Source organism: Vipera ursinii (genome assembly GCF_947247035.1).
Source record: "Vipera ursinii genome assembly, chromosome: 2".
Taxonomy (NCBI): Eukaryota; Metazoa; Chordata; class Lepidosauria; order Squamata; family Viperidae; genus Vipera; species Vipera ursinii.
This window is the reverse complement of record NC_139513.1, coordinates 77,308,125-77,329,667: the sequence shown is the minus strand read 5'-3', so window position 1 is coordinate 77,329,667 and position 21,543 is coordinate 77,308,125. Positions and strand designations below refer to the sequence as shown.

Sequence of the window (21,543 nt, the reverse complement as noted above, 5' to 3'; positions counted from 1 at the left end):
GAATTCTTTAAGAGGTTTGTGCAAGAAGGAAACCCAAAGACAGGATAGTTCTTATCACTACCAGTTTGGAGGTAACAAAGTCTGGATCTATAACCAAACCTGAGAAGAGGGAGGGAAACCTTTGCTTTTCTTTTGCTGACCCTGGGTAGAAAGAAACTTTTCTATGAATTCCCATTTTTTTGTTTAGAATATTTTGATTTGAGCACAGCTAAGAAAATTGGCTTTCTAGTTCATCACTAGTAGTATTGTTAATAACTGGAGCATCTTAAGTCTGATTATAAGATAAAGAGATTGACAAGGGAATCTTGACAAGCAAATGTCGAAATTGTGAGAGCCTTTTCTTTTTGCATATTAACAAGCCACCCAATATTTTTAATATTTCTTTTTGGGCTGTGTGTTAAATACTGACTTTATCTATAAGCTTTTGCTGGATTTTGGGGTAGTTATTTCACTGCCGTATGAAAGAAATACTGGCATGCTAGCTTTTCATAAATTAGATTTTCAACAATTTATTCCATGTTTATGATTTTTACCCAAATGCACAAATGGCCCTTTTACTTGCTCAGTAACACATGTTTTGTTTTGTTTTTCTTTACGTTAAATACTGGGCTTAATCCAGGTAAAGTTACTTGGTTTGAAAATACCTTGAAGGGAGGAAATGGCCATCGTTACTTTTGCAGTTAAAGTTATATCAAGGCTTTGATTTGTATCGGTTACTGCAAATTTATATTTGTCAAATTTTCCCAATAATCAGCTCATATTGCTGAATTTTCCTTGTCTTGAATGTAGTACCTTGTTATGGCTGCCCAGAGTAGTCAGTGCTGAAAAGTTCACATCATTCGTAGGTTCATAGCAAATGATCATTCATTAGAAATCTGAAATATTCTCCCAAAGGGAGAATTCCCCCCCCCCCTTCCCAGAATCAGAGGTTTTCAGCTCCACCCATTCCTCCAAGCTCACTTCAAGCTGCTTATCCTATTTTAACAGCTCTGGAACAATTTGCCATTTGGCTGATATTTCAACGCCCCGTTCAATTTTTGGCACTTTTATTCTTGGCATGCTTCTTGATTAAGCTTCTAATGGCCAAGCATGGTCCTTTCAATGAGAAGGGTTTTTTTTTAATATAGAGTCAATCTTTAGTCATCGGACAAGATGAGAGCGAGCGAGAATAAGTTAGAGAGAGAGAGGGAGAACTTAGAAGTTGCTTGCAGAAATAAAACAAGTTAGCAAGTTGAGACAAAGGATTCCTTGTTTCTGTCACATTAAACAGGGCAGGGAAGTTTTCTTATTTTTACCTATAGAAAGGCTAGGAAATTAGTGCTGATTTTCCCAGCTGGACAATTGCTTCATTCTGTCTTCTTGCACATTTGAAACCCAGCAGCCCCTAAGGCCAGTCACAGGAGCCATGCCAAGCATTCAAGGACAACAGACTTAGTCTGTTGCCATTGTAGTCAACTGAGTTCAGTAACCCAAACTGGCTTAGTCAATGCATAGCTCTCATCACTTCACAGGGCTGTTGTAGGGCAAATAGGAGGAGGATATGTTTGCTGCCTTGAATTATTTGTACAAATATTAAAGGCGGGATACAAAAGACATAAATAAATATGGCATTAACGTATGTACATGTTTGGCTGCGGGTTTTTGTTGTTGTTGTTGGGAGAGCTAGAAAATGCGCTTCTCCGTTGGACAAAAGGCTTCCTTCCAAACATTCGTCTCTGCAAGCGGTTTCCGTGACAAACTTGCTTGTAATCTCCAGGCGTGTCCACTAGATGGCAATAGCGTAAAGCAAGTCTATGTTCCGCTCCCCCCCCCCCCCCCCGGCGAGGTTGGGGTCCATCACTTCGGAATCAGCCGAGTTAGAAGATCACCGAAGTGGGGAGGGAGGGAAAGAGTTGAGTGTGAGCTAATGCGGGTTGTTGCTCCGGCCAAAAGTCCGAGAGAAATCGAAAGTGCAAACCTTTTGGGAATGCTAGTTTTTCCTGCTTTCTTTGGAGCAGGTGGCTTAAAAACACATATAATTGAATTAGCATTGAATGCTTTTAGCAGGGGCGTCCTTTCATTTCATAGCCCGAAGTGCTTCATCAGAAAATCTTTTAACGGGATCTAAAAGGGCGCCCACTGTTTTCAAGTAATTAGGGCAATTACTAATTAGAAAGGGATCTTTTGTAAACATTTCAAAGAAAGCTGCAGCGTGTGTGTGTGTGTGTGTGTGTTTGTGTTTGTGTGTGTGTGTGTTTCATTCGGTTCTTATAATCTAGTTTTTCTTTATGGCTGCTTGGCTTCTAAAACTCGACTTTGCATCCAGAAGCAAAAAAAAAAAAAGTTGACCTGCTGCTCACAGCATTGCACCTGCTGGATTAACTCATTACTGCTTTGGTTGTGTGTGATGTTTGTGCAACTTTTCAAGTAACTCTTTTTGTCCCCTTGCAACTTCCTAGACTTTGCTAATGGCTAATATAGGTAGACCTTGACCTACCACCATTCATTTAGCGATCGTCACTGAAAAAAAGTGACTTACAACTAGTTCCTGTACTTAACAACCGTTGCGGCATCTTCAAAATTTGGATGCTTGGCTACCTGCCTATATTTACTATGGTTGGAGCATCCTGGGGTCATCTGCAACCTTCCCAGCTGGCTTCCGACAAGCAGAATCGATGGGGAAAGCCAGATTCGCTTAAACGCCACGGTTCATTTAAACAATTGCAGTGATTCGCTTAACAACCACGACCAAAAAAAAAGGGTTATAAACTTGGGTGCAACTCAACAACTGATCGGCCTGGCAACAGAAATTCTGGTCCTGATTGTGGTCGTAAATCAAGGAGTACTTGTACACAAACTAAGTTCATGATGTGGAGAGTGTCATGAGTGAACTCTTAATTATGAGATCGTGTCTCTCCGGTACCTCCGATTGGTACATAAGGAAGTCTGTATTTTGGTGAAAATGTACGTAGAGCTAAAAATGTGAGACCTACAAGTGATATCTTGGCTTTCTTTCTTTCTTTCTTTCTTTCTTTCTTTCTTTCTTTCTTTCTTTCTTTCTTTCTTTCTTTCTTTCGCTTTCTTTCTTTCTTTTTCTTTCTTTCTTTCTTTCTTTCTTTCTTTCTTTCCTTTCTTTTGCAATAGCGCTGAATATCTGTAACTCGGGTGTAGGATGAGGGTGAAGGTTCGTTCTCCGAGTTTGTGGGTTGGTTTCCAAACGTTTTGTTACCAGGCTTAGGTCACATCTTCAGCAGAGTTTAGGGTATGTGAGTGTCAGTGCTCTTCTGTTTATAAGGGCTTCATGTGTGAAGCCCTTATAAATAGAATAGTACCGACACAGAACACCTGAATATAACACCTGAAGCCTTTATAAACAGAAGAGCACTGACACTCTCATCCCCTAAACTCCGCTGAAGATGTTGCCTAGCCTGGTAACAAAACGTTCGGAAACCAACCCAGAAACTCATGCTTTTTTTTGCTTACAAGTAATGGTACAGATACTACACTGGACAGGGAGGACAAAAGTAACAATTGTTCTGTTCCATTTCAGAAATTTAAACACCTTATCCCTCCCCAGAGGTGCTAGTATCCACGGAAGGAAGATAGTTTATGATTTATGACAGGTCTGGACAGGAAGGAGTATATGGATGGCACAAAGTCATCATCCTTAATTTTGTGTGTGTGCATGTTATCCCATCTACTATTCAGCAGTAAATCAATTGGGAGGAAATGTAGGAATGACTCAAACTCCCATCTTCTTGTCCCTTCAAAACTATGGGAAGGAGAGTCTTTAAATGCTGGTGCTGTCTCCCCAGTCGTCCCTCAGCTTGTTTTAAGGAGGAGGAGGAGGAGGAGGAGGAGGAGGAGAAATAATAATAATAATAATAATAATAATAATAATAATAATAATAATAATAATAATAATAATAATAATAATAATAATAATAATAATAATATAGGAGGAGGAAGTTCAGTTCAAATACCTACTATATCAGTGGTGGCAAACCTATGGCACGCATGCCAGAGGCGGCACTCGGAGCCTTCTCTGTGGGCATGCACGCTGTCACCCCAGCTCCACCTCCACCTGTGGCCCCCTCCTCACCAGCAGCTCCCCAGGAGGCATGTTACCCCTGGGAGCGGCCCACGTGGAGCAGCACATGGCAGCTGGGCAGCAGGGACAAGTCTGCGTGGGTGGAGGGCATGGCCACCTTGGCACTACAGGGCCGCCTGGGCAATCTGCTGCGGCGGGCCATGGAGGTGGTGGGTGGCCCTGCAGGTGGGCAGGGTGGGGGTGGGTAGGGCTGCAGGGTGGGCCAGTTTTTGGGCACTCAGTCTCCAAAAGGTTCACCATCTCTGTACTATGTCATAGCAACACATCCATAAAAGAAGAGGCAAATGAGAACTAGAGCTGGACATTCATGGCCTTCAGAAATTCTTCCTTCCTTAGAGGAAGGAAAAATTTTCCAACCGTTTCTCAAGGACAGGAGTCCCCCTTGGTAGCCCTGCTATTGAAAATAAAAACTGAGCAGTCTTAGGGTTGAATAAAAAGCATGGGAAGTCAAGGAGGCTGCTGATTTCTGGAGAAGTGTGAATGCAATGAAAGACCAGTTATACCCCTTGACAACCTTGTAATAAATCACTGCAAGAAAATCATATTGTGCCCACTGTGATGCTCTTTTCCTATAATAGAATTTATATGGCAAACTCTTTCATCAAAGTAAAAAAAAAATCTCGGGAGAAACAAATTCTGAGGAGGAGAATTTATCTGCTCAGCATTACAGGAAACGCTGATTTGCCTACAATGTGCAGAAGTTAGTTTAGAAGTAGATATTGTGATTAGTGTGACTTCCATGGATTGCTGTCATCCAAATGCACGTCCAGTCTGCCCAGAGTAGACACAACCTCATGGGAGGGTGGTGGAACCCTAAACTAGCATCCTCGGCTTCTTTAATTCGCTCCACATTTTTGTACCATCTGCAGATCATGTGCTGCAGGCTGGCCGTAAAACTCTAGAATCATTTTGGTTTTCCTTAGTTTCAGTTAGCATTTGTTTACTTGTACCTTTGCTTTCCCTCCCTCCCTCCCTCCTCCTCCTCCTCCTCCTCCTCCTCCTCCTCTTCCTCCTCTTCCTCCTCCTCCTAGATTTAGCTGCTATAGAAGGTATATTTAATATGTTGTTCAGTGTTTCTTTTCATTTTTTTAGTATAGATACAACTAAATATAGTTGTTTATATTTAGCATAAGGTTTTAATATGACCAGAGGTTTAAAATGCCCAGCCAGGAGAATTATTCTATATTTGCCAAGAAACCATCATATCAAAGTTCCAATATCTTGGCCATCCTTCTGTCTCCTGGTACTTGCATGGGAAGCCCTAGTGGTGTAGATATTAAGAAATATTTGCTGGGGTGGGGGGTGGGGGTACCATTGAACATGAATGGATATATGGGATCTGTTAGTTGCTCCCTGCCTGTGACATTTGTGCAAAAATAGCCTAACATACAGGATGAGTGATATTAATAAATGATAGATAGATAGATAGATAGATAGATAGATAGATAGATAGATAGATAGATAGATAGATAGATAGATAGATAGATAGATAGATAGATAGATAGATACTGTAGATAGATAGATAGATAGATAGATAGATAGATAGATAGATAGATAGATAGATAGATAGATAGATAGATAGATAGATAGATAGAGATAGATAGATAGATAGATAGATACTGTAGATAGATAGATAGATAGATAGATAGATAGATAGATAGATAGATAGAGATAGATAGATAGATAGATAGATAGATAGATAGATAGATAGATAGATAGATATGAGAGAGAGGTATTATATGTATTAAATATAATTTTTATTAAATAAATTTTAAAAGAATAAATACAACATTTTGAAAGAGAAAAGTAAGAAAAATAAAAAATGTAAGTACATGAAAAAGTGCAAAGAAAGAAAAAGTTAAAAAGGAATGGTCTTCTTAACAGCAGTTACATTTATATTTTAAACACACACACACACACACACACACACACACACACCATAGGTTATAACATAGCTCCTTCTTTCCATAAACTACCCTTTCTAATCACATAAATCACAAGTTTGTTTTTCTTTTTTCAGCAAAAAGTCCATACAGGGTTTCCAATCGTTAATAAATGCAGCTATTATCCTTTCTCCAGTCAAATAAGTCAATTTTGCCACTCTTCTAATTGTGTCATTGAGATGGGTGATATTAAGGCATCCCTGTCCCCAGGATGAATCACCCGGCTAATGAGATGACTAGCAGATGCCAGGGTGTGTGTGTGTGTGTGTGTGTGTGTGTGTGTGTGTGTGTGTGTGTGTGTGATGGAAATGGCATTCATTTTGCCATTGGATAGCCCTCCCCTCTGTAAACCCTACAAACCTATCAATAGGCCAGCCTATTTTCATCCTTAATGATGAATTTTACTACTTTTTGGAAATGAAAAAGGTACCGAATTTGGATTGATTTAAATAGGACCTGGCAACTTCTTTAGTACTCGGCTGTTGTGATGGCTCTTTTCTGATTCAGATGTGTGCAGGTTTTGATCCTAACTTCCTGGTAAATGACTTCCTTATAGTGCCAGACCATGGGAATTAATTTATTACAAAGGGAGTAGGGAACTTATCATTCTTCCCTGGGCTAGAGGTCCTCAGTGTTTGCTTCTTCTATCAGACTGCTAGCTAATTAAAACCTCAGCCTTAAGCCAAGGCTTGCAGAGCTTCAGTGCACCGAGGCATACCGGGTGTGAAACGTTTTCTAGCAACTCCTCTGACTCTGGACTTTGCCTTTGTCTGCCATCATCATCAGCTAATGAACAAGAAGCATTGGCTTTCATCAAACCAGGCAAGGGAAGGCAGGCATCTCAAGGAGAAGGCAACTGCCTGTAGCTTCTGGCCCTGTAAGCTCTTCAAAATGAAATGCACTCACCGTGCAAAACCAAAATAGCCGCTCCATATCACATTGGGAATAGGAGGGCGCGTAAAAAGGAACCGTTGTTAGGCTTTCGGTGCTTCGAGTTTATGATACGATGCAGAATGCCTGGAGCGCAACCTTTTTTTCACCATGAGAGATTCAGAAGGAGAGCAGAAGATGGGTGTGCAAGCACGATTCATCCCATCAGAGGAGTGAGCAATTAAGCACAAATTAGCGATGAGAAAACATCTAGATCCTCACATTCCCCCTTCAGCATTCAGGCTAGAGGATGACATTTTGGGTAACATTTTGCCTGATTAATAGGCCCATAAAATAACAAAACAAGGAAGGATGCTGATGTATATTGTTCCGCAAAACCATGGAACGGTGATTTGAAATAAAGTGTGTATGCTTTTCTTTGAAGGGGAACAGACCTCAGTGCAGAAGGGGCTCTCCTGCAGAAACAATGTCTAATTGCACAGAGAGGGTCAGGGTGCATTGTGTATCATCTGCGTGTCCAAATGTAGCACATGATCCTTGGACTTCCATCAAACTGGCTGGCTACATCACTTTGAGGGGGATGCGTATTCCCTTTGTGGGCTGCACTGCATTGCTGGATGGCAGGCGTTGTTTCACAGCTCAGTCTCTCTATCGAGGAGGAGTAGGAAAAAAATGAAGGAGGGAGTGCCACGCATGTCACCCCTTGAGCTCCAGGAGAAAAAGGTGAAATCTACAGATAACCAATAAATACAGATATAAAACGGGATGCCTCAGGTACCCATAGCAACGTTACTGGAACATTACACTACATTGGAAATACAATAGCTGTAATACATAGAGGTCACAAACAATATGCATAAATCTCCCCTTGAAAACCTCGCCCCTGATCCTAGAAAGAACAGGCAGGAAATGACAGAGCTTGAAGAAAACTTGTCTACATTGTGAGCTACAGTTTCATTAAGGACAATAGGCCTCCAGTTGCACTGAATGGCATGAAACAAAGTTGTTGGCAGCTCTGTGGGCTATCTTGCTGGTACTTCACCAACGCAGACTTTCAAAGGCTGCCTTGGGAAATCCAGCTACACATCCTAAGCAAAATGAAAGCATAGCAGAGATTGTGTCCTTATTCACAGCTGTGGCTGTGAATTAATCAATGTCAAGGGGATTCAGAGAAATGTTAGAGTCATTTGAGATACCTTGTCCAGGCCCATAAAAGAACATAACGTGCCTCTTTGCCATTTGAGGATCTGAATCCCTAAAAAATAACCTTCCCCTTCACCCCCAGCGTACTTTCAAACCAGAAATTAGCCCAAAAATATACTCAGAAGAGACAATTTTGGTAAACTATCCTGGCATTGCCAACATTTTGTGTAAAAGACTAATTGCCAAGTACCATATTCATGTGGGACCATTAGTAATTCCATAGCTATGCAAATTAAAACAGTGATGTATGATTTATAGCTTTAATAATGTTCTGAAGGCTCTTAAATTTTAATCACTTGCAACATCCTTTTTAATATTCAATTACTTTATTAACTAATTAGGTCACTTGCTGAAAAAGCACATAAGGTTGGTGCTATTTTAATATCAGCTGAGCCTCACAAAAAAACCTTTGAAATGGTGAGAATGGTTTATTTATTTTAAACAGATCATTAAAATGCTGTCATTAATAAACCAATTATAGTGGGGAAATCAAGAAACTGAATTTCCATTTCTGCATTCAGGATCTTACTCCCTTGAGTGGCCGCGTGTCTAATGGGTGCAGAATTGGAAAAGTTCTGGATAAAGAGGTTGGATAGTTCCCATTGTTGCATTAATGTAAGTTTTCACACATCTACAGGTCACCAGGTTATGGAAAATTGATCTGGAGCTTTTTGGTAAAGGGAAGGTCTGAAAGTAGCCAGTAACTATATCATTTTAGTTATGAGATGGGTGTTGGACCACTCTTTAGGTACGTTGTTACAAAGTAGGCATACCTTTTTTCTCTTTTGTGGAACAATACTGTAAGTTAGCATACAGGAAAGGCTCTATTTTAGCTTTGGGAAAGCACAGAGAAGTTATCCCATGTACATGTTCAACTGAAGGACTTCTTTTGAACTTTTTCACTGGTTTCCCGGAGACAAAGGTTAGAACAGTATCAGCTGCGATGTTATGCTGATTGTAACCTTCCCATCTAAACCAAACAGAAGAAAAATGATATTCAATATAATTAATTGATAATCAATCAACTCCACCCTTCTTTTTCTGGTTGACTTTCTCATATGTATGTGTATACAAACACACACACACACACACACACACACACACACACACACACACACACAAACATCCAAACTCTCAGACCCCAATATTTCATCAAAGATGAATAGGAAGAGAAATATCACAAGCTTAATATAAACAATTTCACTCCAGAAAGAGATAATAATTTGCTCTGTTGAAGTTCAGCCTTGTCCCATTCTGCTGATCAATGCCATCGCTTTAGATTTTCTTTTTTTCTTCTCTCCTCTTCCATCTCAAAATACCATTTAAAATTTTGTTAGAATTTGCTACTATTTTCAGCTGCTAATTGCCAGATGAGTGTTCTGGAAACGGACCAATAGTTTCTAAAAATAGTAGAAGAAGGATCTTGGATTATCCAGTAGACATGGGTGTTAAACTCGCCACATCGCGTGATGTGTCATGATGTATTGTGACTTTTTTCATATTGCCGGAGCTGGTGTGGGCGCAGCCTTCATATGATGCAATCGTCCTGCGGGCTGGTAATTTGACACCCCTGCAGTAGACTATTCCAGTCTGAATAGGATGGTCCTGAAAAGTCTGGAGAACACAGAGGGGTTCAAATCCTTTAGCAGTGACTTTTCTACACCTTTAGTTCAATCTGCTCTAAGGACTCAGTTTAGAGAGTAAGCTGGCAAGTGTTAGAGAGCGACCATGACACAACACAGTTGTAAAGTATTTTTTCTTTCATTTTCTTGGCTGGATCTTTGGCTACCTTATTATTAAAATATGCCTTTATGCTGTAGCCAGAAAGTAAAACCAGAAAACAAAACTTGAATCAAGTTGATTAGTGTCTGTCTATGTGAAAAACATCGGAAAACTGAAGTTTGTTTGGGGCTGGCCTGAAAAGTTGAGTAAAGTTTGGAGGAAAGAACGTCAATATTTTTTGATATGCTGGCAACACAATTCACCTCTCCAAGGCTGAAAAAAGGTCTGAAAAGTCTGATCAAAAGGTTTAAAGAAGTGGAAGAAATTTGTCCTCCTGCTGAACATCAAAAGGACCATCTCATGACCACTGGGACGAATGGAAATGTCAAAATAGGATTGATGGTAAAGACATAGTAAAGAAATCGAATGCCTGCAAGAATTCATTTTCCTAGGATCGCAGATTGATCAAAGCAGTAAATGCAGTCCAGAAATAAAGCATCAAATCACACTAGGTTACGCAGCGGTGATGAATGCGATTTGAGTATGGAAAAGCATCAGCCTGGGAATTAATATGTACTACAGGTAGTCCTTGACATATGACCACAATTGAGCCCAAAATGTCTGTTGTTCAGTAAGATATTTGTTAAGTAAGTTTTACCCCATTTTACGACCTTTCTTGCCTCGATCATTAAGTGAATCACTGCAGTTGATACGTTAATAACCCAGTTGTTAAGTGAGTCTGGCTTCCCCATTGACTTTGCCTGCCAGAAGGTTGCAAAAGGTGATTACATGACCCCGGGACACAGCCTGAATATGAACCAGTTGTCAACTATCTGAATTTTGATCACATGATCATGGGGATGCTGCAAAGGTCATAACTGTGAAAAACAGTCGTAAGTCACATTTTCCAGTGCCATTGCAATTGAACACTCACTAAATGAATTGTTGTAAGTTGAGGACTACCTATATTGTGTTTTCCGTAGCTACCTATGGTTGTGACTGTTGGACTATTAAAAAAAACTAGATAGGAGGAAAATTGACTCATTTAAGCTGTGATGTTGCAGAAGGCTCCTGCACATTCCCTGGACAGCAAAGATGATAAACAAGCAAGTAGTGGAACATATAAAACCAGACGTATCGCTAGAAGGCAAAAATCACAAAATTCCGCTTCACTGTCATGCAATCAAACTCACTGGAAAAGGCAGTTATGCTTGGAACGGTCAGTGGTAAAAGGAAACGAGGTCGCCAAAACCCCCGGTGGCTAGACACCATCAAAGCTGACATCATACAGACCATAAAACAGTTGAAGGGAGCTGTACAAGATCAGAAAATGTGGAGAGACCTGGTCCATAAAAATAATCAAGAACTGGACACAATTCAGTGGACAGAATCATCATCATCATCATCAATTGTATGTGAAATCTTATTGAGATTATGAAATGAAGCACATACAAACGTGCACCCACAATAGATACTGTTCATAGCATAGTGAAAAGATGCTGGCACCAGGGCCTCTTCGATGATATGGAATAGTATACATGCACTTCAGGAGAAAATAAGAATAAAAGTGCCTCGGTTGCCTCCACAGATATACTATTCCCGGGATCAGGTTTCGACTGAGCAATCGATTTATTCTCGCAGTGGAATGCTAAAAGAGTTGCTTAATTTGCACTACTAAAATTAGCTGCTGTTTTTTTTTTGTTTGTTTTCCTGAAATTCAGGATCAGTTTTTAGTAATGCAAAGGAAGAGGGAAGTCTCCACTGGAAAGGAATCCGGTACCCATCGCAGAACTAGGCATCAGAAAATTTTAAAAAAGTAAAACGAAATTCAGCCGAAAATATCTCTTTACTAGCCCTGCTTTGCAATGGAGGGGAAGTGGAGCTTTGTTTGCAAGCACAAAGGTGTGGGCGTCAAAGAGTTGGTTGTTAACCTCGGCAGCCCAATTCAATGTGACAATGACACTTCACAGCACATTGCATCCAATCTCATTTGAAGCTGACGAAGATGGTTTCTGCTTTATATCTATTGGTTTATTAATGGACTACAGCCTCTTAAGCAGATGCATATTCATTAGGTAGCCAGCTGTTCGGAGGTTCCCAGATGTCGAATGTAGCTTTATCTTAAAATGTTTATATATCTTTCCATGCATGCGTGCGTGCGTGCGTGTGTGTGTGTGCTCTGTTAAACTACTTTATTCTGGAATAAAGCAATTGAGGGTCTATTAAAAGAGCTGGTTAATTACTAAACTAGAACCTTATGGTACCCTGTAATTTTTTGCCTTTTTTATAATCATTTGTATCATAAAACTCTTGGGATTTCCAAGAGATGTTGAGCACATTGAATGAAATGTTACTGAGTGTTTGGCTTCTTTGTACCATTATATATACAAGTAGAAGTCGGCACTGTGAAATGGTTGAATGGTATATTTCTTGCCTCAGGTCAGAGGTGGCATGGAGTCTTCTAAGAGCCCTGGAAGTTACCAATCAAAGCTTGCAGTAGAAGAAAGAGGCCACTGGCAACTTCTACTACTTAGGAAGTTCATTTTTTAAAAAAAAAAAAGTTGAAGGAACTTGCAGTAGGCCAATCCTTCCAGAGGGATTTGCCTAAGGCTACATTCAATTCCTACCTCTTTGTGGAAGTAAGGTACATCTTATATACGGGTGCATGCTTCACTGCAAACCATCATGAATGGATGATGTGGGCTCTGAAAGTTTCAGGAAAGAGGAATAACGTCCAAATTACTAGATGTGAGTCTAAACCACATCTTGTAATTAATTATAAATGAAATGTTAGGCCACTGTTGTTTTCTGCTAGGCAAGGTAAAAAATCCTTTCTCTGAAATGGTCTGCTCCATTTTTATACTAGGAGCATCAACTTTGAGAAATTTTAGTTGCAATCTGGCTCTATTTTAATGGGTTTTAAGTAAGACACAGCATTCTGTTCCATGCATTTTCATGTCATGCTACCTTGTCATAACTCTTTAAATAATCGAATAAAGTGTTGTACTTGATCATTATCATGGTAACAGCTACAGTTCCATTAAAGACACATAGGATACATGAATATATTTGGCAGTTATAGATGACAGAATTTGCTGTATCTTGCTGGAAACATAACCACTGAGTATAACTAGGACTTAAATTGCAAGAAGCACAAGAAATATCACAATATGAATAGCCATGTACAATTGTTGAACGTCATTCTCTGATTATCTCCAAGGAAGGAAATAGAAGAGGAACTTCTATGTAGAAAACAAAATTATGATCTAAAATGTCCAGAATGCCAACTGGTTTTTTAAAAATCTCAAATCCAATCCCATCTGCAGTTTAAATTGCTTTTTCATAATAGCAAAGTGTTGTAAATCAGGATTTCTCAACATTGGTGGCTTTAAGATGTGGCAATCTCACCTTCCAGAAATCCCCAGCCAACATGCTGAAGAATTGAAGTTCATACATCTTAAAAGTTGCCATGGTTGAGAAATACTGGTATAAATTGCCCAGTTCTTTTCTTGTGAAAATCCACAAACATTAGAATAGTTCCACTTTCATAAGTAGATTTCTAGTTGACTGACACATACAACATCAGATACTGATTTAGCTTCAAATCTCAAGAAAATGGCCAACTTCTCCTGACTTTAATACACATTCCCACCCAAAATAGGTAGGATGTTGATGTAATTGTTTCCTTTGGAATCACAAAACCTAAGAGGTTTTGAAGAACGTATGTTAGGCCAACGTTTCTGCAGATTACACAAAAGGTTCTTGTACTCTGTATTAAACATGTAATTAGCTGACTTTCCACTACCAAAATTTTTGTGAGTCTTTTTTTCCTGTATGAAAATTCATTACCAAGTCAATGTTCCATCCTTGAGACAACTTTGCCACGCTGAGAAAACCTGAAAAGCATTGGTTTTCCCAGAGTTACTGGGGATCAAAGTTATATTGTGAATCAGTATTGTGAATCAAATTACTTATAACTTTAAAAACATGTCATTTTGCAGTTCCAAAGAACATATTAAAATATTAAACCTGAACCAAGCAATAGTTCCAACAAGATAACATGTAACAAAATGTGCAGAATGTGAGGCTCCTGTTAAAGAAAATGTTGCTGTTGTTACTCTTCCAAAATACTCGAGTGTTCTTTCTCCTCCCAGTACAGTCAATCCCGAGTCAGTCAGATTTCTATTGTTGCCGAGCATGCTCAGTTCTAGCCAATCTTTTCCTTACTAGGGAAGAATACAAATGTTGAGATCCCCAAGTCTGACAATATTTTTAAACGTTGATGGTGATGCTGGCTATATAATTATCTGCTTTCAAAAAGGCTTTCATAATTAGCATTTAGAATCATTATTGTTGATCTTCAGACTGAATGGATAGCCAAACAGTTCAATTTCCTGCAATCTCTAGAAATCTAAACCCTGAGAAGCGGGGGGGGGGGGTTCTTAGTTGATGGATCACAATAAAACAGATGCTGCCACCGATACTCCTTTAGTAGTTTCAGACATCATTTCTTTTAGAATATGTTGCATTACCATATTACCAATAAATCTTTCATTTATTCATTAGCTATTGTTTGAAATGGCAAAATATATTGTTTTCTGTAAAGAATGACACATATAGTTTCAGTGATCAGCATCTCTGTGGCCTAGACTTCCTGTGAGAATTCTGTGTTGGGAATATATACCAAGTTTCTTATTAATTTCTGCCCAATGCATTCCTGGGGAAGAAATCTATTTTTGGGGTCTTCTGGCATCAGAATGGAAGGTGGACTTCAGGGATGGATTTGGCACTCCCCCATTAAATCTATGCCCCTGAAAGTTTATTCCGTTTTGCTATTTCTTTTTTCTTAGAACAGCATTTGGGGGGTGGATTACTTGAATCATTCAATTGTCCGGGGGGGGGGGAGGAGAAAATTCAAAGAAACAAATCTACCTCTTTTGAATCCCACCATCCATGAAAAATATTCACAACATCATAGAAAAGGGAAATGTTCCCAAGTTCTCAGTTTCTATATTTGCTTTCCACTTCCTTCCTTGGATATTTGCAGAAACATATTCCATCATCATATTGAAGTCTAGTACCTGTTGACCAGGTTTGAAGAGCTCCGACGTGAAAAGCTGCCAATGGTTTTACTCTTATGCTTCCCACCTGCCCTGCATGTATTCTTACGTGTCTCAGTGGTCACAGAAAGGGTGCAGCAGGATACAATCAAACCGTAATACGTCTACCAAAATACTTGACAGGTTTCACAATGTGGTTCCAAAGCAGTAATCTAGTCCAGGTTCAGCCCAGTTTGGTTCCACATTTCTTGCAAAACATTCTAGTTTGAAGAGACTCAGTCTGATCTTTTAGTGTGTGTGTATATAAAACTATATTCCTGGATTTTGGTACCATGCCATCCTAGTGGTTAAAACCCTTTTTGACCACCTCTTCATTCCTACGTGGAACCATCTGCTGCCATCACTTGCAATTCATGTTCTATTTGCATGCTTTCTTTCTTTTTCTGCTTCTCAACATCTGTCACAAGCCAAAGTTATGAAAACAATTCCCACAAAAAGTTCCAGGATTTCGAAATTGGAACTGAAGATCTGTCCTGCTCAGCCAGTAAAGCTTGTCTTGATTACTTTGATGTAACAACACTTGAAAGCTCCTATTTTATGAAACTAATTTAAACACACTGAATTGTTGAAAGATTAAAAACCGCAGTCAGCTAATTACACTCACTCTCATCTCTTATTCAGCAAATGAATCACTTTTCATTACCACTTAGCTGAAGTACATGAATTTCTGCCTAATTAGAAATGTTGTAGATGGAGCATTAGCAAGGCTGGAGTGGGTCAAGATATCTTGGCTGCTTCATCTTTAATTTTTAACAGTAGAGTCGGATAGAAAAGGTGGGTGATAAGAAGTCATTAAACATTTTTAAATTATTTATAAAAATTACTTTACCCAAATGATCCTTATTCCCCCCAACTGCTCTTATAAACATCAAATGGAATGAAAGGAAGAACAGCCCCAACAGTGCTTTTAATGAACACTTTAATGTTATGCATAACAGAACATTATGAGTACAATGGAGATAATTTTTAAGCAATTTAATAGGAACAATAAAAAAATAAAGTAACCAACAGAAGAAAGGGGGAAGCAATGAAGTTTTAATACCTAGAATATAGTACTTATTTCAGTAGCAGCCCTGACTTTGCAAACATAAATTGAAGTTCTGCATGCCAGATCAAAAATCATGATATGTGGGTGATCCTAAATGGAGGATTTCTTTTAAACAGGTAAAGGAAAAAAAATATTTCATTCATTCATTCACTTCCTTTATTTTCATTTGATTCATAAAATCTGACTGCTACAGGTTTCCTTTAATAATAACAATAATAATAATAATAATATATATATTTATATATATATATATTTAACTCCTCTCTATTGGATTCTGCAATTGCTAAGGCCATATTTACATAAAACAAAGCCAACAATTGTATAAAATCTAAAATTTAATGCTATTGGCTTGACAAAATGTTTGAAGATGATTACCATTAACTGAAAAGACAGTCCCTCCTGGGGTTTTTTTTCTTTTCGCAAGATTGCAAGAAGGAAAGAAAGAATAAACATTGCTGCCTTTTGACTATCGGTGATGTAAACAATAACCCCAGAGAATGCTAGGCAATATGCCACTGGCCGCTGATGCAGAACTGGAGAAAACAATTTAAAAAAAAAAAAAAAGAATTCCAATTTATACACAGAGTTCTCCAAAAGGAAACCATGTAGCAGTTCTGGAGAATGTTTCCATCAGTCCTGCGCTGAATATTATATAGCAGAACCTGGCAGGAACATCCCTCCCTGCCCCAGCTTTATTCACAGGCAAATTGCTCGAAGAGATCTATAATAAAAATTTGGATAGTACAGCAGTGTTGCTGGAAGAGTAGCAAAAGTATATATACATTCCAGGTCTCTTTGAATTAGCCATAATCACATATGTAAGCCATTTTGGACAAAAATATATATATATATTTTCTTATAAAAAATTGATCAGCGTACTTTGACTTCAAATTTGACTCAGTGGTAGGAAAAGGAATGGATCCAATTAAGATAAAACAGATTCCAATGGAGGAAAAAAAATCAAGTATAAAATTAGTTTCACACGTATTTACCCCCAAATTCCATTCTTCCCGTAAGTTTCAAAGTTAAAACTGTTGCTGCTACCAGAAAAGCTTTGAATTGTCCCATTATAAAACATGGCCTAGACATCGCAGTGTCAATTCACTGGAAGAACATTCAATTCCAAAACTTGAACAAAAGTAGTTTTAGAGTTCAAAAAAATGACCTTTGGATTCGTATGTGGATTCGTTTAAAATAAGCAATAAAAAGAAGGGGAAAAAAAAGCATTTGATCAGCATTTTCCACCCTTATCCCAGCTTTATTTGTGCAGCTAAAATCCTTCATTCGATCTGATTGGTTTATTATCTTTATTTGCTAAAATTGGCAAAGTTGGCAAAGGCATCTTGCTTAGGTGGCACAGTTCCAGGAGTCATGGAGGATGCCACAGCTATATTAAGAAGTCCCATGCCCATTGTACCTGACAAACCCATTCCAGCAGTTGGCATTGCCATGTTCACATTCATTCCCATCATGCCCTGGTTCATTATAGGGCTAGGGCCTCCCATGGAAGCCATCCCCATTGTGCTAGTCATTGCAGTAGGCATTCCCATCCCCACAGGAACAGGGTTGCCCATCAATGGGTTTGCTGGAGGCCGAAGAGGCATCATGTTGGGGGGTGAGTTGAGGCCCAAAGTTGCAAAATTCTGAGTCATCACATTCATTGGTTGTTGCATATCTGGAAGAAAAATGTGGTTTAAGTAAAGCATTTTAAATGTTTACAGTCTTACTTATTTAAGGCAATCTTTTTTTCTCTTTTCCTTGGAGATGTCTTCAAATCAAAGCTTCAAATAAATTAAAATTCGAGTCACAACCTTTAGAGCAACACTCCATACATTTCTACATTATGTAGTATTAACTTCTTCGCGCAGCTTTCCTATGTACAAATTTCAGCTATTCCCTTATCAAAATCCCTGTCAGGGTATGTTGATGTTTAGTGATCTACACCTATAGCACATTCCTAACCTCACTGAAAAAAAACCTTATTTCCTTTTCTGCTTGAATTTCTCTTATCTCTGACTGGACGACATTAGAAAGAAGAGCAATTATTGCCTGGAGAGATGGATTTGGGATTTCCCAGGTGTTTGGGAAAAGAGGTGGACAAAAGAAGTAAATATGCCACTAGATTAAGAGGGTTACACTTTGTGAGGTTTCAAGCTGACATCATCTCATTACTAACAATTGTACTTGTCTTGGAAAACTACAATGTATTATTTGGAAATATCATTCATTGACGATGTTGTGCATATTTCTAACATTTAAAGATACGTTAAGGCTAACACAAATCAACCAACCACGTAACAGTTGAGTACTACTAATTTACATTGTACAGCAGAATATAGCAGTTGTGGGAATCAATTAACTCTAATCAGTATTTCCTGAATAAGCTTAATTCTTGTTTTCCAACACTCCTTAATCCAGACTCCTTTTGCACCACTGTCTATTCTTTCCCTATATAGTCCTCGACTTACAACAGTTCACTGAGTGACTGTTCAAAGTTACAACAGCACTGATTAAGTGACTTATGACCATTTTTCACACTTAAGACCGCGGCAGCATCCCCAGGGTCAAAATTCAGATGCTTGCCAACTCACTCATATCTATGATGGTTGCAGTATCCTGGGCTCATGTGATTGATCACCTTCTGCGGCCTCCTGACAAGCAAAGTCAATGGGAATCCAGAGTCATTTAACAACCGTATTATTAACTTGACAATCGCAGTGATTCACTTAACAACTGTGGCAAGCAAGGTCGTAATGCTTAGCAACAGAAACTTTGGGCTCAACTGTGGTCGTAAGTCGAGGACTACCTGCATAAAAATGTCTATGTTTAGGTGGCTACAAGGTTTAAAGGGAGCATGAAAACATCCTCAGGCCCTTATTCAATTCATCTCAATACTGCCTATTTTTACTGGAAGCAGTTTGCCAGCCAGAAGAATCAGCATTTGATCTTTTTCCCCCCTTGAGATTGCATTTGGTATCTTATGGGTGCAAACTCATAATTTACTACAGAACTGGCAAAGCCCTACATTTATTTGAAATGTAACATGAGCTCTACTGAGTGAAAAGAGTAGAAGCACTGAAACTGAAGCTATATGAAATATTTTCAAAATGAAGATAATTTTAATCCTGCACAAACCCATTCAGAGGGGACCTGTTTTAGAAACATGCATGAGCAGATAGGAGAGAATCGTTGCTTACTCTGTTGCTGAATCATTGTGTTCAGTGACGGTTGCTGGGGTTTTGAAGGTTGCATACCAGGAACTAAATTGTCCAAACTGATATTTACACTGGGATCGGACCAAGTTGAAGGCAGAGTTTTGCTTATATTTTTGGGGACCATCTCTGTGCCCAGATTATATAGTGGATTAGGCTTCTGTATCATTGGATTAACACTTTGCAAAGGCTGAAAACATTGAAAAGACATTTTTTAGAGTTGTGAGATTCATTGCTTTAATGGTCTAGAATTTGACACAGGAATGATCTACAAAGTTTGCACAGTATGGGATCACAGATCAGAAAGTACATTGACAATCTAATTCAGGGGTCTTCAAACTTAGCCCTTTTATGACTTGTGGACTTCAACTCCTAGAATTCCTCAGCCAGCGTGCCTGGCTGAGGAATTCTGGGAGTTGAAGTTCACAAGTCATGAAAGGGCCAAGTTTGAACACCCCTGATCTAATTCAGGGAAAGGCTACCAGGATAGTAAGGGGTCTGGAAAATAAATTCTATGAGAGACAATTAAAAAACTTGAATATGTTTAGCCTGTAGAACCGGTGTCCAAGTAGCGATATGATAACAATTTTCAAATATCTGAAAGGGAATTGACTTTTTTTTCCACAATAGAAGAATTTGACATTCTTTATTGCGTCAAAGAGAATAACCAATGGGATAAAACTACAAGGTTTTATAGTCATCAAACAGAATCCTACATTGAGCAAGCGGTTGGTCTACATGACTCTAAAATCCTTCCCAATTCTTCAGATTCTGAAATTGAATCATTAATTTATGCCAAGACTAAAAACTTAGAAAAATCCTCTTCTTTTTCCCCAACCACGTTTGATTTCTCCAATTATTTTTGAAATCTTTTTAAATTAGATGGAAATTTACCTAACTAAAGGACTAATATTTTGTAATTGAGCTAATCCCTCTTCAAACAGGAAACAACTAACACTTCTTCTGAATTGTTAAAAAGTTACAGCTAGAAATTCTACAATATGTTCTGTTGCTCTAGGATGACTTTTCCCCCCCTACTTAATCTCAAAGAATAATAATCAAAGCAAAATAGGTTAGAAAACACTCAACACAGAGATAAAATAAGCTGAGTATTAAATTATTCAGACACCATTTCAAACAGGGACAAAATGGTCATTAATGGCTTGCATAACAATTACATACCTGTGACCTTGACATAGGTAGATTAATGCTGGCAGTGTTAGAGCCCATCATGGAGAAATTCATGCTTTGAGAAGAGGTCATTGTGGCTTGGGAGGTGCCCATCAAATCAAACATGTCAGCAGAATTTGCAGCAGCTGGAGACTGGCCAAGACCCTGCTGACCAGAGCTGCCAAAGAGTTCAGCAGCTGGCTGATCAGAGCTACTGAAGACGTCTCCAGCTGGAGCAGCTGGGCACGGAGCAGTTTGGTTGAAGGCACTCCAGTCACCAAATTCTCCATTCCCGCTTGTAATTGTACCTGAAGAGGGAAAGGAAAAGAAACCTCTTGTAAGGCAAATAAATGCCCCATTATATGAACTGATACAAATGGGAATTGACATTTGTCCACCCAGATTAACATCTGCAGGTAGAATCTCCGTCTGAGCCCTACTCTCCCTCATGAATATCCCAATTACTCGAATAGGGTAGCAAGAAAATGGCAGAAACAATGGCTTGGTAAGGGTGACACCTGTTGACATTTTATCAGTGGGATGCAAATTCCTGGACAATATAACATCTAACCCAACAAGCGCATGATGGATAGAGGAGGCATCAGAGGTTCACTATTTAAATTGTCAGTGCTGAAAAATGAGGAGCCTTAGGTAAAGCAGAAAACACTGACTTAGGCTGAGGCTTTGAATCAATCGTTATGAACAAGAATGGTCTCACAGTCGTAAGTAATAAAAACAGCAATTTGCTCAAACTCATCCGATTACATATAAATTATTTGCTGTACAAAGTTATTAAATCAGTAGAGCTAAGTGGGATACCAATAAAATAATGGCTTTCAAATTCAACTGCCTCTGGGTGTTTATCTCACCTCTGTTGTGCTGGTTGACAGTATTATATAGTATTTGTTTAGCACTCTGTGGGTGCTTTGATAAATATGCATTTAAAGCTCTCTCACACATCCAAATCTTTCCACAGGAAATACTGAGTAGCACTCCAATTACTTCTTTTTATTGAGGAATCTATTTCCATATTTTATAAAAGTACACATTTTACTTGAATAAACATACAAGCAATCCTAGATATATGACCACAATTGGCCCGGAATTTTGGTCATTAAGTGATGTGGTTATTAAATGAGTTATC

General features: G+C 38.8%; 1 protein-coding gene across 1 annotated transcript in view; it reads right to left on the bottom strand.

Moving 5' to 3' along the window:
• Window positions 1–15,871: 15,871 nt before the first annotated feature.
• CLINT1 (clathrin interactor 1) overlaps window positions 15,872–21,543 on the bottom strand; it is a 76,458-nt gene continuing 70,786 nt past the window's right edge. Inside the window, exons 10-12 of the mRNA XM_083355354.1 lie at window positions 20,412–20,707; window positions 19,215–19,419; window positions 15,872–17,692 (exon numbers count right to left, since the gene is read on the bottom strand). Of these exons, the coding sequence (XP_083211480.1) occupies window positions 17,325–17,692; window positions 19,215–19,419; window positions 20,412–20,707 (869 nt within the window). The 3' untranslated portion in view covers window positions 15,872–17,324. The remainder of the gene's footprint in view (window positions 17,693–19,214; window positions 19,420–20,411; window positions 20,708–21,543) is intronic.